Source organism: the organism of the source record quoted next, unplaced genomic scaffold (genome assembly GCF_019419815.1).
Source record: "Pyrus x bretschneideri cultivar Hongxiangsu unplaced genomic scaffold, Pyrus_bretschneideri_v1 Contig6, whole genome shotgun sequence".
Taxonomy (NCBI): domain Eukaryota; kingdom Viridiplantae; phylum Streptophyta; class Magnoliopsida; order Rosales; family Rosaceae; genus Pyrus; species Pyrus x bretschneideri.
Genome location: NW_025999798.1, coordinates 8,362,898 through 8,375,579, shown reverse-complemented (window position 1 = coordinate 8,375,579; position 12,682 = coordinate 8,362,898). Strand labels below are relative to the sequence as shown.

Below are 12,682 nucleotides of genomic sequence, written 5' to 3'. Positions count from 1 at the left end.
TGAAGTACCATGTTGTAGTAATTAGTATTTGAGATATGTATAAATCAGAAATAAATATATTTTCTTTTAAAGTATATTTAATAATTAACTTTTATTTGTCAAATAATTAAATTAATACAAATCTATTAATACACAGTCACATTTATTATATAAAAGTTTACGAAATACTCTAACAATGTTTTTTTTTTTTTTTGCTAAAATTATTTTTATAATATATTTTATCAAACACTTTACTGTTTTATTTTACAGTTACTTATGCAAATTAAAAGATAATTAATGAGCAAATATAATGAGAAATCGCCTAAGGAGAAATTATAAGTGTACAAATCATATCTTTAATCTGGTGGACTGTTGAGGGGTTAAAAGGTCCAAGTATCCAAAACATACAGAGAATTTCAGCACGAAAGCAGCTGATAGATACTACCGCCACCCTGCCCTTAACCAAATTTCCAAAACCCATCACAAAATATGCTCAATTTGGAGAAAACTCATCTTAATTAAGTCTTTAAATTAAATAATTTACATGGAGACTTCGTCCCATATCATGGACTGCAAAGATGGATCAATAATACTTTTATTCTAACATAAAGTTTTTGCCACGGGAACAAGTAGTCGAGATTAGAATACGATGGATTACAAGCGTCTTGATCATATTCCAACAAAATATACCTTTCTACTTGGTTTATCAGGGCCCTTATGTAAAAATCCTAGTTATTCTCTAATCAAAGGGTCCAGAAGGTCAGAGGGCCAAAAATAGTCCGAAAATCGTCTTCAATTGAGGGCTAGGTCAAATGGCTCGTGGGCCCCATGAGACAAAAAATGACCAAAGGGTCAATCAGTTGGCCCAACCCAGAAAGCCAGCCAGCCTTGGGCTGGGGCGAATTTTGAATGCAACAGTAACTAGCTTACGTCAGCTAGCCTTTACATTTGAATTTTTTTCTTTTTTACTTTTTTTTTTTTTTTTTTTTACATTTTTTTTAATTTAAAAATTCTATTTTTTTCCTATAACTTCCTAAGCCATTAAACAAAATTAAAAAATGTTAAAAAATATTCATTTTTTCCTATAAATTTAAGTTGTTGTAGTTTTTAAATTTAAGTTATTGTAGTTTCTAAATTTAAATAATAAATTATGTTTGGCCCTCGATTGGAGATGATTTTTTGTCACAGGGCTATGTTTGGCCTATGGCCCTCTGGCCCCTCGGTTGGAGATGGTAAGAAATATGGCTCTGCACTGTTCATTAAAATATTAATTTCTTGGAAGGCTATAGTGCTAAAACGAGCCATCTGGCCCTCCTTCGGTTGGAGATGGCCTTAGGGAAAAAAACAAAGAAAAACCCTAATGTGATGGATCCTAACCTTTGACTTCAGTGCCGGCGACAATCTTTCTTAATCTCTTCCTTTTCTTTCTCATCGTCTTTAGTAGTGGTTGTTTTGTCACTCTGTTAATGAGAGTCTTCATGTTTGTTGTCACTTTCTCCTTCGACTTTTGTAGTGGTTATGATTTACTTAGGCCATTTCCAACTGAAGGAGGGCCAGAAGGCTCTCTTTGTCCCTAATATTTTAATGAACATTGCATGGCCACCCTCTGGCCCTAATATTTTAATGAACAATGCATGACCATATTTATTACCATCTCCAAACGAGGGGTCAGAAGGCCATAGGCCAAACATAGCCTTGTGAAAAAAAAAACCATCTCCAACCAAGGGCCATAAGACCAAACACAATTTTACTATGGTTGCTTAAATTAAATTACCACAAAAAGTGTGAACTACAGCTAGTCAACTCTGGCGAGGAACCTCAATACAAAACTTCAAAAACATCAGTCGAGAGGAGTAACCACCAAACACTATTATAAACGCCAGACAAACGCATGCATGCTTTCCATCTCAGTCCAGTATGTTACCAAAAATCGGCTTCCAATAATCCCACAACTCCTTATGAACAAGTTCGCATTCATATGCTTGCAGATGGTAAGAAAGCTCCAACATATTCACCTACAAATACTATAGTCTGGCAAAACATGCCCACTTGAATAGGGCTTTGGTACCAATTGTATTGAGAAAGGGATGAGCAGAAGCATGCCCACTCTTAATATCATTCGTTGAAACTCTGTATACATACTGTACAAAAACCATAAGGAAATTAAACATTAAAAAAAAAGTACAACAACATAAACAAATCTAAACCCAAAACTAACCGCAATTCTCAGCTTGCCTATGTCCCAAGCCATAACACAAAATCTGCCTCTTTCCTTTCCAGTAGCCCATCCACTTTCTGTTAGCGTCTATACAAAATTTCGAATCTATGAAAATGTGGCGTTGAATGCAATAACTTTCTAGAAACTTTTCACTTGAAAGATATGTGTAACATGTACTTTACTTTCTCAACAGAGAAAACGAGAAGCAAATCTACAATGAGTGATTTATAAATTAATAAAACGTCTAGTCTGCCCACTACGCTGTTCTAGAAGTTGAGTAGTTAAATTCATCGCCTTCTAAATCAAATACAAATACAAATACAACTACAGTCATTAATAAAATAGAAAGTTCTCTTACAAATGCTGATAGCATATGTGATAACAAATCATATTCGTTCTTCGGCATTGCAAGACCAATATCAAATGTAAAGACTTTGTAATGCAGCAATTGTGCATCCAAGGTACTTTCACTTGGGCAAAGCCAAAAAAGTCAGATTACAAGGAATTTGAAAAGCACAAGCATTTCGTCTACAGTATGAAATTCCCCGAAGTTAAACTGTGTAATATTACACTACTAAAGGAGTAAACTCAAATGCAATGAAAGCAATGCATCCAAGCATTAGGTTTATACGATCAACTACTTTAAAAATAATTCAGGAAAGAGTTACGGCAATTTCCTTCTCATCAGGTAACCTTGGTAATTCATATATGCAAGGAGAATCAAACAAATGCACAACAATAAGAATTTCATAAAATTGCTAGCATCTTGGAAGCGCTTTTCCGAACACGCAATCTTACAACTAGGAAACGGAGAGTCGAGAGATGCACTGTATTCTAATCAACATGCATGGGTTCCGAGCCCCCAGCTGCTCTTCCATTCCATTTTTCTCTTCTTTCTCCTCAATTAAACTCATCCACCTGCAAGAACATAAAATACACCGGGAAATTACCCCACTTTCTTAAAGCGTTGTAATTCTACTGCTTAATGCACACAAGATATGGGGAATTCAATATAGCTCACATACCATGTGCAGGAGCAGAGCAAACTGCTTCTTCCTCAGCTCCAGCGTCGGCGAACTTGCGGTGTTCGCCGCCACGGCCTCTCCCCGCCCTAAAACTTTTCTTTCGCCAGCATCGGAACTGACCGGAGATTATGAGTCCGGCGGAAATTCGATTTCGAATTTGAAAAACCTTAATCTAATCTCTAGAAAGAAAAACCCCGTTCACAGCGGAGGATCCAGCTTCTGTTTGTGGAATCCAACGGCAAAGGTCGACGTTTGTTGGTTTTGCTCGAAGGGAGAGAAAAAAGATGAATCAGAAGAAAAAGAGGAGGAAGAGAGAAAGAAAGGCCGGCCCAGGGCTAGCTGGCTGGCCCAAAGAAGCCAGCCGGTTGGCCTGATTCCACTTTTTTGGCCTAGTGGGGTTTATGAGTCGTTTGGTCTAGCCTTCGGTTGGAGATGATTTTCGAATCATTTCGGACTATTCTCGACCCTCTGGCTGGATCAATTGGAGATGGCCTTATATAGCAACATTTGTTCAAAATTGAGATGGTGGTTTTGTGCTCGGCAAATGAGTACGAGGAGGAAGCTCGATATTTGGTTAAGATGATTCATATTAACTAATGAATGTATAATACCCTAAATCTATTGAACAGAGATATGTAAACAGAAATGAAGAAAGAAGAGAAGTCGAGAGGTTTTGTATTTCTCAGAGTAAAGAAGGTAAGAGTTTTCTCAGCCCTTAACATCACTTCTATATCAGCTATTTATACTAGCTAATATCACATTACACAATGACTCTATTACCCTTTCTAACAACTTCATTCTAACTAACTCAAACCAAGTAACTAACCAATGACACACTGCCATATGTCAACATGACTCTATGGTTATTACTCCCCCCACAAACTGAGCTGAGCTATGGAAGCTAAGTTTGCTGCAGAACCAACACCCAAGCCAAGAGACCTGCAATGTTTCTGAAAAATGGGACTATGCAAACCCTTTGTAAAGACATCGGCCACCTGATCATCTGTGGGAATATATTGAACCATAAGATCTCCTCGTTGAACCTTTTCACGCACAAAGTGATAGTCCGTGTCAAGATGCTTGATCTTGGAGTGAAAAACAGGATTTGAACTTAAAGCCAGGGCAGAAATGTTATCACAGTATATGAATGGTGGAACTGAGATGGATTGATGAAGATCCTTAAACACAGAACGAATCCAAAAAACATCAGCTACACAGTGAGCTAATGCCTTATACTCGGCCTCCGTGGAGCTTCGAGAGACTGTGGACTGCTTTTTAGACTGCCAAGAGACATGATTGTTACCTAAATAGACAACAAAACCTGTGATTGATCTTTTGGTGTTGATATCTGCTGCCCAATCTGAGTCAGAATAGGCAGTAATGTTGAATTCCTTGCTTTTGGTATAGTGTAAGCCAGAACCAATTATCCCCTGAATGTATCTTAAAATCCTTTTGACCAAAACCATGTGGACATCAGTTGGTTGTGCCATGAATTGGCAGACCATGTTCACTGAGTGGGCTATATCAGGACGAGTAAATGTAAGATACTGGAGAGCCCCAACAATGCTCCTATAGTGACTAGGATCAGACACCAAAGTTCCTTCACCAGCAAGAATTTGAGTATGAGGCTTACATGGCGTAGATGTAGATTTGCAAGTATCCATTCCTGCCTTTTGTAACAAATCCTTGGCATATTTAGCTTGGGAGATAAACAATGAACCATCATCTCTATATTGGATATGCAATCCCAGAAAATATGTTAACCTTCCTATATCCTTGAGTTCAAATACACCAGCAAGATCATCAATAACAGATTGAATTTTAGTAGGATCTGATCCAGTAAGAATGATGTCATCAACATACAATAAGAGCAAAATTATATCACTACCATCAATCTTGACAAAAAGACTAGAATCAGAAGAGGAGGATTGAAAACCAACAGCTGGAAGATAGCTTGTGAACTTTGAGTTCCAAGCGCGAGGGGCCTGTTTTAACCCATAAAGGGATGTGACCAATTTGCAAACATATCCAGGACAGGTAGCATCCACAAACCCTTGTGGTTGTCTTAATGACCAACTGAACTGAGTAGCTAAAGCCAAGATAAGCCTTACAGTGGTATGTCGAACCACTGGACTGAAAGTCTCTGAATAATCCACGCCTTGCTCCTGAGTATACCCCTGTGCTACCAAACGAGCTTTGAACCTAGATATGCTACCATCTGGATTTTTCTTAACCTTATACACCCATTTACTGCCAATAACAGACCTATGGGAAGGTGGTGGAACAAGTATCCAAGTGCCTTGAGACTTCAATGCATTGAACTCCTCCTGCATGGCAGTTTGCCATTCTGATGACAAGGAAGCAGCTTTAAATGTCCTAGGTTCTTCACAGGTTGAAATGTCAGCAATAAAGGAAAATCCCCCAGATACAGGCACACTCAAGGTGGTAGATGAACCATCAGAAGAGACATCATCAAGTTGTAAAGAACACAACTGAGGTAGAGAAACAAGACAACCCCACAAAGCTTTTCCTGGAAATAGCACCAGTTCTTAACCTGGTTTGGATACACTCCCTATTGATAGGTGTGGGGACCAAATTAGTAGTATGAGGAGGTGAGAGAGAGGGAATAAATTGCTGTTGGAGAGCAGGTGCAATGACAGGTAACACAGGAGTAGTAACTGGTGAAGAGGAGTGAACCAGAGATGTGTCAGACCCCTGAACTTCTGGCTCTGGGGATAAATGATCTTCTGATGGGGAAGTATTTGGAGAAAATAATTCGACACCTGACTGAGATAAAGACTGTTGAGAACCTGCAGAAGTTGTATTGTGCTGTGAAGAAGACACTGGTAAAGTAACAAGCATAGGTACAGGCCTTGATTGTTCCTGTTCCTCATGACAAGACATTCTTGCAGGGCTTGTATGTGAAAGCATTCTGGCAGGAAACAGAGATTCATCAAAATAGACATGCCTGGAAATAACCAACCTCTTGGTTTGCAAGTTATAACAAATCACTCCTTTGTATCCTTGGTAATAACCCAAAAATGCACACATCACTGATCTTGGTTGTAATTTGTTACTATTGTATGATCTGAGACACGGAAATACAGCAGAACCAAAAATCTTAAGGAATTGGATATCTGGTAGCTTCTTATATAAAGACAAGTATGGAGAGCTGAAACACAGGCTTTTGCAAGGCATGTTGTTAATGAGCCTAACTGAATGAGCACAAGCAAAGTACTAGAACACAGAAGGTAAGCCAGAAGCACTAAGAAGAGTGATTGCAATGTCCAAAATATGCCTATGTTTCCTTTCAGCAACTTCATTCTGCTGAGGAGTATAAGGACAAGAAATGAGTTGCATAATTCCTTTGGCACCAAGAAAGGAAGAAAACCTCTTGCTTGTATATTCACCTCCCCCATCTGTTTGCAAGGACTTAATTGGAATGCTAAACTGAGTCAAGACAAACTGATAGAATTGAACAAAGATTGTAAACACATCCGATTTATTACTCATTGGGAATATCCAAACAAATCTGGTATATTCATCAACAAATGTTACATAATACCTATAGCCCTCTATAGATCTTACAGGTGCTAGTCCCCAGACATCAGTATGTACTTTCTGAAAAGGAGATGTACACCTATCAGTTCTAACAGGAAATGGAAGCCTAGACATTTTGCCTTGAATACAAGAGATACAAGTATTGTGATTATCATCTGTTTGAACTGGAATATTCGATTGTTTCAACATGAAAGACATTACATCATGAGCTGGATGTCCTAATCTCTGATGCCAGACATTGTTCTTCACAACTTTTCCCAGATAAGCTGCTGGACACCTGGTGATATGCTGAGAACCCTTTGCACTTGTGACCACAGGAATCTGGAACAATTCATCAGGCCTATTCTTTCCCTGATACACTATCTCCCTTGTCTTCTTGTCCTGCGCAAAGAATGCAGACTCATCACATATAAACCAGCTGTTGTTATCTGCACATAACTGTTTCACAGATAGTATACTCCTAGCAATAGTAGGTACATGTAAAACTTTGTTAAGAATCAGGGAATGAGTAGGAGTCCGAAGCTTAGTAGATCCAATATGTTTAATTGGAAGACCAGTACCATTCCCAATTGTTATGTTCTCAGATCCCTCAAAGGGTTTTACTTGAGAAAGAGCACTAATGTCAGAAGTTATATGATGTGACGCACTAGAATCAACAATCCAGGTATCTTGAGGAAAAGAGTGAGGGGACTGTTGTGCATTCATTGCAAACAAAGATGAAGATGGAGGATGGCCTTGATAAGCATAGTTTCCCCTGTGATAGCAGTCCAAAGCTGAGTGACCTCTCTCCCCACATATCTGACACTCAACTGCAACACTTGTGATTGGCATATTTGTATTCTTGCGAAAATAATTAACTGCAGTGTGACCTCTTTTGTTACAGATCTGACACTCAATCACCATTGTAGTTCTGTTATCAACAATGCCTGACCAGGTATTAGGATTCCCAAGTTGTCTTGATCCCCCCAATTGCACTGAGTTATGCCCTCTTCCTTTAAAACCATTATTATGCCTGTAATTGTTAACACCCCTGTAGTTGTTATTACCCCTGTAATTATTCCCAAATGATCCAGATTGTTCATTTAAAGACTGTGATCTTGACACAGGTGGACCACTAGAATTTGTAGAAAAACCATATACATATGACTCATTTGGAAACAAACCAGGTGGTGGAAAATAATATGGCTACTGGAATTAAGGTTGTGAGGAAAAGTATGGCTGGGAACTTGGAGGTGGTGGTAAGGATGACAGTGAATCACATGGTACGGCTGTGACAGTACCAGCAGTGACAGCTGGAATATGAACATGACTGTGAGAATTTGAAGATGATGCAGACGAGTGAGACCCAGTGTTTGAACTAGAACCAGTAGCTGGACCAGAACTTGACTCGTGCACATATAAAGCAGACATATTCTGAGTAACTATATTCATGTCCCCCTCAATGTCCCTCTCATTACCGAGTAACAATGCTCGGAACTCCTTCAATGTGAGTGTAGACTCCCTAGCCAATATAACAGTACGAATAACCCCAAATTCCTTTGGTAAACCAGCAAGACCAGCAATCATAACATCATTATCTGAAATAGTTTCACCTGCAACACTTAGTTGTTCTCTGATATGCTTGAGCCTCAACAAATATTTATCAATTGTATCAGACCCTTTTTGAATCGTGTGTAGTTCAGTTTTCAAATGATTGATTCTAGATTTAGACACAGTGGCATATCGATCAACAAGATTAATCCAAGCCTCATATGCAGTACGACATCCAATCACATATTCCATAGCCTCATCAGTTAAAGTAGCAAGCAATAAACTCAATAACGCCATATCAACAGTTTCCCATTCAGTGTATGCAACTGTGACCTCTCTTGTAACCCCATGTCCTGAATCAACAACAAACTTTGATGGACAAGGAGTGGTACCATCAAAATGACCAAACAACTTATACCCCCTTAGCACCGACTGAAACTGAAATGCCCATTTAGCAAAATTATCATCCCTAAGCTTAATGGTAAGCATACCCAGAACACCTTCAACTTTAAATGAAGACGCATCCATGACAGAAAGATTGATATTTCCACAGATCAAGACAGCTGTATGATCAAAACAAGACCAACTCCAGAGAATGACACTCTAAACAAATCAAGAAAGGCGAACCCTTTCTTGCAACAATGCGACCAAATTACAGTACTGCAATCAATACGTCAACTAACAGACAATTGCACAATTCATACACCAGAATTCATTCATCAAATCAGGAGAAAACATAAAAGAATCCCCAATTCACCAATTTAGCAATTCGGGAGACAACATAACAGAATCCCCAATTTACGAGAAGCATGACAGAATCTCAAACGCCATTTTTGTACAGAACGAAATCAAGATCAAAGAAAACCCAGACACAGAAACACGAACAATCTCACCAGATCAGCGACAGAAAACCTTTCCAAGAACCACCAAGAATCTGCATCAGAGTAGCGGAAGAAACCCCTGAGATCGAACACAGTCGTCAACCTTCACCGGCGATGATACCATATTAACTAATGAATGTATAATACCCTAAATCTATTGAACAGAGATATGTAAACAGAAATGAAGAAAGAAGAGAAGTCGAGAGGTTTTGTATTTCTCAGAGTAAAGAAGGTAAGAGTTTTCTCAGCCCTTAACATCACTTCTATATCAGCTATTTATACTAGCTAATATCACATTACACAATGACTCTATTACCCTTTCTAACAACTTCATTCTAACTAACTCAAACCAAGTAACTAACCAATGACACACTGCCATATGTCAACATGACTCTATGGTTATTAATTCATAGTAGGATTTTTTTGCCAACAATTACAAAATCATCAAAGGGTGGTGCAGTTTTTTTCTCATGGCATCATTGTGATGGCGTGTAGGGATTTTCAGCCACGTTCTAAGCTAAAAACAGCTCCAAAAAAGATTAAGATGTTCTGAACATATCTCCAAAAAGGTCCAAACCTGTAAAATGCCATATTGGATGCCAAAAAGCCCAAATAACCCTAAAACGTCATTTTGCCAGCTTCGTGCATTGGTCTCTTATTTCATCGTCATAATAGAAAATTTTGAAACTTTGACACGAACATCCTCCAATTTGAATCACTCGAAAAATTGACTGTTTGATCACTTTTTGCTCGAGAAGAATTCACATGTCCTATATTAAAAAATATAAATCAATGTATCAAAATTTCACTTAAATAATTACCAAAGCATACTAAAAATATGGAAAAATATATAGTATATATGAAATCAACTTATTAGCTTTCTCAATAGAAGTGGGAACGACAATACATGCCAAACTGGATTTTCGTTTTTTTTTTTTTTTTTTTTCGGTAAAACAAGGTTCTACCAATTTATTTTTCACTAGTATTTCGTAGGAATATATTTTCACTAGTTAAGTTGGACTCTTGGAGAAGTAGTATAACCTACAGATGAAATTAGATTTATCCTTACCGATTTTTTTTCTACTTTGGATAGGACTCCCTTTCCTATTTTGTCACTAACACTACAAAACTCACTTTCTCCTGTAGAATAAAGTACCACTACAAAACTCAATGAGTATTAGAATCGTATATATTGAGTGCTATATCTATGCATTTTTAAGATGAAGAAAGGTACTATATATATATATATATGTTCTTAGTAATGAATCAGTTTTGTAAAAAAAAAAAAATCGTTTTGAAGGATGTCTTAGTTGTATCATGCAATCTGTACTCTCTTAGAATTCATATCGGAGTACAACTCCAATTTTCTTATATATCTCCCTTCTTAGTTATAGCCCAAAATTTAGGTTTGAATTATTCGATCCCCTCTAGCACCTATATGCTCGAATACTCTAACCTCTCTTTAATTAACTCTCTCTCTCTCTCTAGATTAATGGGGCAGATGACACTAGAAGTGGAGCTCATCTCAGCCAAAGGCCTCAAAGATGTCAACTTCTTTACCAAGATGTCCGTCTACGCCGTCGTCTCCGTCCTCGGCGGCGACTCCCATGAACAGCAGAAAACCAAATCCTTCGTATCCCAAAACTGCGGCACTCATCCCACCTGGAATAACTTTCACATGGACTTCACCGTTGACAGGAGTCTTGTCCAGCAGAGCCGCCTCGCCCTCGCCTTCAAGCTCATCTGCAAGCGCCGCCTCGGCGACAAGTACATTGGCCAAGTGGTTGCTCCCATTAAAGAGCTCTATGACACCATGGCCAACCCCAACTCCACCATGACGTTCGTGGCTTACCATGTTATTTCAAAACCCTCGAGTAAGCCCAAAGGTGAACTCCACTTCTCTTACAAGTTCTACGATAAAGTGGCGGTTTCACCGGCGGAACCGCCGTTTGCTTGGCCGCAATTCCAACGTGAACATACCGCACGGGGGCCACCGTATGTTCCAAGGCAACCTCAATATGAGGATACTGCACTGGCACCGCCTTATGTTCTGCCTCAAACCCAATATGAGTATACTGCAACGGCACTGCCATATCCTCCCCCACAACCCCGATATAAGTATACTCCATCTGCACCGCCACTATACGGATACACGTCCACGCCACCCCGATATCAGTTCACTGCATCAGCACCGCCACTGTATGGATAACCGTCTCCTACCAAGAGTACCCATGCCAGCGGCAGTGCCAGGTTACAGGTACCCGTAGGTGCAGCAACCTTATGCCCCCTAGTCAGCTGGTTCGTGGGCTAATTGGTTTACACATTGATGAGAAGAGGGATCTTGCATGAGCTTCTAAGTGAGTAAGTTGGGACTCCCCATATTGTCAAATTGGTTTTATGGTGTAACCTATGGGAGAATGAATCTTGTATAGGCTTATAAGTAAGTTAGACTACTCTTCATATTGCCGATTGATTTTACGGTGAAGCCTCAACTTTCTTTAAGAAGTACGCGATTAATGTGATGGTTGTTGATGTTCTTAATTTTTTGCCTATATGTGAATATGAAACTAATAAAATGGGGTTTTGTGTTTGAAGGTGAAAAACGTTAGTAATTAGGCTCTTACTAATTGGTTCAACTTTGTTTTGATATACAGGAGTTAGTCACTTCTGCTTGTTTAGTTTCCTAATTATGTCTCAATTTAAATGTTTTTAGTAGGGGTTTCGTCTAGTAGATTTGAACTCATTACTTGCTTATATATACTGCTTGATGGTGGTTGCCTTTCTGTATGCATGCTTGGGTGTATCTGGTGACGAGGTTAAATATTTGATCAACAAATGTAAGGCTGTTGTTGCTTACATGGCATAACCTTGAGCTTTGAATCAGCTTGAAAATGTTTTGAACGGCTGGGATTGAAGGGAGGGCACACGAAATATGAGGGGAGAGATGTTATAGTTTATCTAGATACATGTTTCCATTTAGGTTTTAGTAATTCATAGTCACTGTCACTACAAGAAAAATGAGCACTGCACACAATAAATTATCTGTGCACTTTGAGGCCAAAAAGCACCAACAATTGTGCTCATAGACCAATAGCAACAATGCAGCTACTATCTTTGCGTCTGTGCCCTCTATGGGCGTCACCATTTGTCAAAGGGCACAATATGTTCTTTGCTGCCCAAAAGGCTCAGCACAAATAAGGGTTTTCTGTGCCTCTTTTCTGACACCATGTCAGATGACTTTTCGTTAGCACAAGTTTGTTATTGTGCCCAATAGGATAAATATATAAAAAAAAATTTATATTCAAATACTAATACCATCAATAAGAAATTATTCATACATATAATGAAAATAATTCGTAATACATTTTTTATTTCATGAAAAACTATTAACTAAATCTAAGAACATAACAAATACCATTACTCTCGAGTTCCTCACATGCCAGACAACCCTCAACCACCGCAAACAACCTTCAGCCCCTGCTCCAGCC

The 12,682-nt window shown here is 38.7% G+C and overlaps 1 protein-coding gene and 1 long non-coding RNA gene across 2 annotated transcripts; one reads left to right on the top strand and one right to left on the bottom strand.

The window, feature by feature from the left end:
* Positions 1–1,722: 1,722 nt before the first annotated feature.
* LOC125471241 lies at positions 1,723–2,493 on the bottom strand. The gene is made up of 2 exons (XR_007253544.1): positions 2,198–2,493; positions 1,723–2,120 (listed from the first exon to the last, which is right to left on the bottom strand). It is a non-coding gene; the product is annotated as an uncharacterized LOC125471241 (long non-coding RNA).
* An 8,193-nt stretch (positions 2,494–10,686) lies between these two features.
* LOC103943720 (protein SRC2-like) lies at positions 10,687–11,403 on the top strand. Its single transcript, XM_009354060.2, has one exon. It carries the CDS (start codon positions 10,687–10,689, stop codon positions 11,401–11,403), a length of 717 nt encoding a protein of 238 aa, XP_009352335.2.
* The last annotated feature ends 1,279 nt before the right edge of the window (positions 11,404–12,682 follow it).